This window comes from Limulus polyphemus, unplaced genomic scaffold (genome assembly GCF_000517525.1).
Source record: "Limulus polyphemus unplaced genomic scaffold, Limulus_polyphemus-2.1.2 Scaffold266, whole genome shotgun sequence".
In the NCBI taxonomy this organism is placed as follows: domain Eukaryota; kingdom Metazoa; phylum Arthropoda; class Merostomata; order Xiphosura; family Limulidae; genus Limulus; species Limulus polyphemus.
Genome location: NW_013665876.1, coordinates 211,648 through 217,508, shown reverse-complemented (window position 1 = coordinate 217,508; position 5,861 = coordinate 211,648). Strand labels below are relative to the sequence as shown.

Here is a 5,861-nt window from a genome sequence, read left to right as displayed (position 1 = left end):
CTACCAGTGCTCTATAGTTGTGTCTGTCGTCTGCTGACAACTGTCCAAGTATTTATTTCCAGTGATTGTCCCTTCAAGCTCATTGCAAGATATACTGCTTTCTGCTCCTCTGTCCATCCGTTCATCTCTTCCAGTAGCTCAAATTGTGCTCTATATGCTTCCTACGGTGCTTTCCCATCGTATTCCTGTGGCTTCCTTCGTACTGGATCACTCCTATTACTGACATTCATATCTGGGAAGTGACTTCTAACGGGACTGAATATGTCTGCATTAGGGTTTAGCTGCGGGCTCTGTAAGGGGCTTGCCATTGTCTGGGGCTGATTAAGTCGACGGTTAATGTGTTCTCCTTGTGCAAAAGACAATGAATCATCCTTTAATGTATCTAATTCGCTTTTGAATTTACTAATGTTTTCCATTTGTACTTCTTGCCACTGTTGCAGTCTCTCTTCTTATTTGTTTTCTTTCTTCTCCAATAGCAGTTGTAATCTCTCTTCTTGTTTATTTTTTTTCTCCTCCAGTAGCTGTTGTAATCTCTCTTCTTGTTTATTTTGCTGTTCGAGCTGCCACTGTTGCAAGTTTTATTGCCACTGCTGTAATCTCTCTTCTTCTTTATTTTGCTGTTCGAGCTGCCACTGTTGCAAGTTTTATTGCCACTGCTGTAATCTCTCTTCTTCTTTATTTTGCTGTTCGAGCTGCCACTGTTGCAAGTTTTATTGCCACTGCTGTAATCTCTCTTCTTTATTTTGCTCTTCGAGCTGCCACTGTTGCAGGTTTTCTTGCAACTGCTGTAATCTCTCTTCTTGTTTCTCTTCTCGTTTTTCTTGTTTCTTTTGCTGTTCTTGTATTGCTGCCATCAAATCTGCTAAGCTGTAGTTTGATTTGCCGCTTCTCGTTTCCATTTTTTTTTATTCCACTTCTGACACAAATTTGTTATGTCTCCGTTCGTTAGTTAATTTTCCGTAACTTCGTTCCGACTAAACTTTAGCGACACAAGTCCTTTCTTAAATAAAAGTGGTTTATTCTTTCGGAATATAACTTTGCGATACACATAATGTCAACAGTCGCGCTATAACAAACGCTATGATTCTCAACGAACGTCTCACGTGCTCACCTTCAACAATACTCAGTTCAATTACACACTCTCTGACTGCAGTTCAATTACTCATTCACTCTGTCCCGTCACGTCATCATTTTGTTTTTGATTTTTATACATCAATTTATCCATTTTTTGTTGTTTTATAGTTCTCAGAGTAATACTTGTTGATTGCTAAACATGTTGACAGATTGTAAATTATTTATTTATTTATTTTTCATAATGACTGGCCAGATTATTTACTTTTGCTCATTTTTATCTAGAAGTAAGACACTGATATAACTGGCAACATCATTTATTAAAAAATTAATATGGGCAAACTGATCTAAAAGCTTACACAAATGTATTTAGCTTACAGACCTATAACTAAACAGTTTAACTGAAATTGTCACCTTTTCCAATTTTATCATGCAGAGCCATATGTACATAACAAACATAACGGAGGATGACATTCTTTGAAGAGTTGTAAACACTGTTGTTATTGGGCTCTACTATTAACCATAACATAATATAGTTATCCTTGGAATACTGCCATCTATTATTATTTCAGTTGGTCTAACAGATGTTATTTCACTTAAAGAGACTGTTTCTGTTAAAAGTCTGTAAGCACTACTAATCAGTGTTGACTAGTATTTCAAGTTCACTGGTTATATTTCTAAATAACCAGCTGTTAGGTTAAAGTTAAATCCCTGTATCACTTCAGTTCAGAAATATAATTCCCAATAACACACTGCCGCAGTATAAACAAAACTATATTTTTACTTACAACTAATTTTAAGTTACTTAAATAAAATATCAGTTGAAATAATTACTGAGAAATTTGCAAAATGCACACACAGAGTATATTTCGTAGACAGGAACTAAATCATTAAGCAATACATTGCTTCATTAATAATAATATCCAATGACAAATTCTATATATACCTGCTCCTTTTCTAACATATCCACTTTTCTAAGAATTTTCATGGCATAAACATGCCCGGTATCTTTCTTCTGAACGAGACGAACCTCTCCAAAACCCCCTCGTCCAATCACTTTTAAGGGCTCAAAATCTTCTATTCCCAGTCTTGATCTTTTCAATCTCAGAAATTTTGTTTCTTTAATGGCATGTTGGATCCTCTTTTCTTGTTTCTTTAAAAGTGATATAGAACCCGAATGACTTATAATTAAAGACAGTTCCATACTAAGATTTTGAATCACTGTAGTGATATTCCAAGATATAAAACAATATTTCAACACATTTATATATGTTAACTGGACTGATATTCTAAAGGTACATATTGTTACGTATCTGCTCGTTTGTTAATTTTCTGTATAAATTCTTTCTGAGGAACTTCAGCGATACGCGTCCTTTCTTAATTAAAACTAGTTTATTCTTTGTCGATACAACTTTGCAATACACAGAATTTCAACAGTCACTTTAAACTTAACAACCTTTATAACACACGCTATAAATCTCTTCAATCTATCTGAATATATATCGATGGCTGGCTTTATTTGCCTGGTTTATATACTAAAAAAGAGGATGCCTGGCAAACACTCGGATTTCGCGGAAATCCTCGATAAGTCATGATCCTTCAAAGAAACTCCAGCGCGCATGCTCCTAGCGTCGCGTGACTTCCGCTGTCGTAACAATATATTACTTATGTTATTTTTTTAAACTATAACATTTACTTATAAGTTCATAAAACATAATATATTTCAGTTTATTTATTTGTTGTTGAGAATAAAACAACAAAATGTTTGTCTGTGCTCTGCCAACCGTTGATATAGAAATGTTACAACAGCGGAAGTCACGCGATGCTGGAAGCATGCGCACTGGAGTTTCTAGAAGGATTATGGCTCTTCCTGGCAACTTTAGTCTTTTCTATTTGTCCTCTATTTTAGTATATAAGCAGGCAAATAAAGCGAGATAATTAATTGAATTGCAGACAGGCAGAGATAGAGACAGACAATTGAGTCAAGCGCGGTAGTGACCGTAAGTAAAGTGCATGAATCGTTGTGAATTATAGCGTGTGTTTAAGTTAAAGTGTGTTTAAGTTAAACTGTATTGCAAAGTTGTATTAAGAAAGAATAAACTAGTTTTATTTACAAAAAGGACTTGTATCGCTGAAGTTTTTCGGAAAGAATGTCTACGGAAAATTAACAAACGAACAGAGACGTAATAAAAACCCAAATGTTTGCATTATAAGCCTTCAGACTTACTGATGAGACACCGGGGCAATATCTTACGGAACTTTAGATTTCGAATTACATAACTAATATTATGCAACTAAAATTAAGTTGCATGCTTCGCGATTTCATGCAAGAAAACTATTTAATATTTACTGTATACTGTTGAACTAATAAATAATTTTATTACAGAATGTTTCTAACTTAACCTAGAACCTAGTTTCCTTGTTGTTGTTTTTTTCCCTATTTCATAAACAAAAGAAAAACTTTGTTACGAACCTCATTGTTATAATTATTTTAATTTATTGTTTTCATATAGCCTACTGCTTGCCTCAAAAAATAATTATCCTAATTCTATTCCACAAAACATCTTTAGACATTTAAATATCGATATAATAAGCCTACTTGGCCAGGTGGTTAGGACGCTCGACTCGCAATCGAACCCCCGTCACACCAAACATGCTCGCCCTTTCAGCCGTGGGTGCGTTATAATGTCACATTCAATCCCACTTATTCGTTTATAAACAAATAGCCCAAGAGTAGTGATGACTAGCTCCCTTCCCTCTAGTCTTACACTGCTAAATTATGGACGGCTAGCGCATATAATCCTCGTACAGCTTTCCGCGAAATTCAAAGATATTTTCCATTTAAAACAAGTAAGAAGATTACTTTTTTTTCTAAAAGACAGTGAGTATACATTCCAAGCACCAATCATTCAATATCTAACGGAAAAACTTAATAACAAGGATTTGCTCAACAAATGACCATAAAGAGGTTGGTCACAAAATTCAAATCAGCAAACAAACATCCTTATTTACAAATGAGATAATATAAGAAAATAAAGTGTCGGACTATAAGCCACCCGTTAAGTTGTTCCACTAGTAGACATATCCAAAAAAAAAAAAAACTTAGTGACCCGCTTTAAAGTCGGAAAGTTTATTCAATAAATTGGCATATGTAATTTAATGTATTTGAATTCAAACGAAACCACAAAGACCAGTCATAGAATGCATCGGCTTGAGCTACATGACTTCCTTACGTACTTTCTTTTCCAAGCTTATGTGGTTTAATATATAAGTAGGTTAAATGTACACAGACAGTGACGCTATTTACATAACACAATATTCTGTTTTCATACACTCACACATAGATATGAAGCAGATAATGTCAGTTATTAACATATAATTTTGGTCCATTGACCATAATTCTCTAGTTTGTATCTTCTAGCTGATATTCGATTGCGTAACAATCAGTAATTCCGTAAAACGTTTACCTCTATATAATGATCCTCCAAAACACTTCCTAAAGTCCGTTATTTAAAGCCTTGTGATCATGCATTTAAAAATTATACTTATGAAAGCTGTAATGAAAATTCTTTCTTACAACCTGATTTACATCTGATGTAAGATTAATGAAAATAGCAAGCAGATAGGTTTTTGATGAAAAAAATGACATTATATGAGTTTGAGAGACAATGTTGATGTGATTTACAGTGGCCATATTAAATCCCACATTAGAGCAAAATCCCAAACCAGCAACAGTAATAGTTGCAACTGTAAATTCAGCACTCGGCCAGCCTCCATGTTCAGTAACACGACGCAAACAATGACCACCATCTCCTACGCAGTAAGTACAATAAGGGGTCATGGCACAATCACCATGATTCTCATTGAGCCAGAAGACTTTTCTGGTACACTTGCCATGTCCACTACCATATCCTGCCATCATACGTGACCAATGGATGCGAGCATAGTTCAAACTGAGACATCAACAGATGTCGAAAGTTCGACAATAAATTATAGTTTCAGCTATTCCATCTAGTTTAAACTAGAGGACCTGAATTAGGTTTGGCTATCGACTTGTATGAGTGCAGCAGAGAGTACACATGCAAATTTATAGTGGCTGGTTCAGAGACCCATAGACTGAGTATCACATTGTATGTGCTTATAATGATACAAGGACACGTGGTTGAGTTTTTGTGGTTACTGGATAAACATAAATCTTACTCGACCTTGACATGTATCAGGTGCTCTGTGAAAAGCCATTGCTTCATTCAGTTAGCACAAACTTCATTCTAGTGAATAGTGTTAATGACCTAGACACAAGGGAGACGTGTCTCTGACTTCATCTTATCAACACTCCGCAAAGGTAATTCTCTCTGATCTAGGTTCATAAACTGGTACCTTACGGATGGGCCTACTACAGAAATTGACAACCAGTACTTATGCAGTGGGGAGGTTAACTACATTTCTGCAACAACGTCATACAGTACTGACCATACCTGATCCAAGAACAATGGAACACAAGCATGCACGTAAAAAGGGTATGCACCAATGTGCAAGCAATATTATGTGTCTATTGTGGATGCAATCTAATGCATTTTTGCCATTTGATCAAATATTGTTTTCTATCTGGAAACCAAGCTCTACTTGCTTGAAAACTTCTCTGTCCAAGAATTGTGTCGTACCATTCCAAGCTTTTACTTGTTGTTAAACAAATGTTTAAACAACTCTATTCAATTATGTACCAGCTGCCCAGTGTCGGCTAATAATACGATGAAGTAAATTGTGGTGAAATGCTACAAGTTCTTCAAATA

General features: G+C 35.3%; 1 protein-coding gene across 2 annotated transcripts in view; it reads right to left on the bottom strand.

Moving 5' to 3' along the window:
- LOC106456864 (serine/threonine-protein kinase tricorner-like) overlaps positions 1 to 5,861 on the bottom strand; it is a 65,869-nt gene that overhangs the window by 19,826 nt on the left and 40,182 nt on the right. For both annotated transcript variants that reach the window (XM_013916235.2, XM_013916236.2), the window contains exon 5: positions 2,018 to 2,224. In XM_013916235.2, the coding sequence (XP_013771689.1) occupies positions 2,018 to 2,224 (207 nt within the window). The remainder of the gene's footprint in view (positions 1 to 2,017; positions 2,225 to 5,861) is intronic.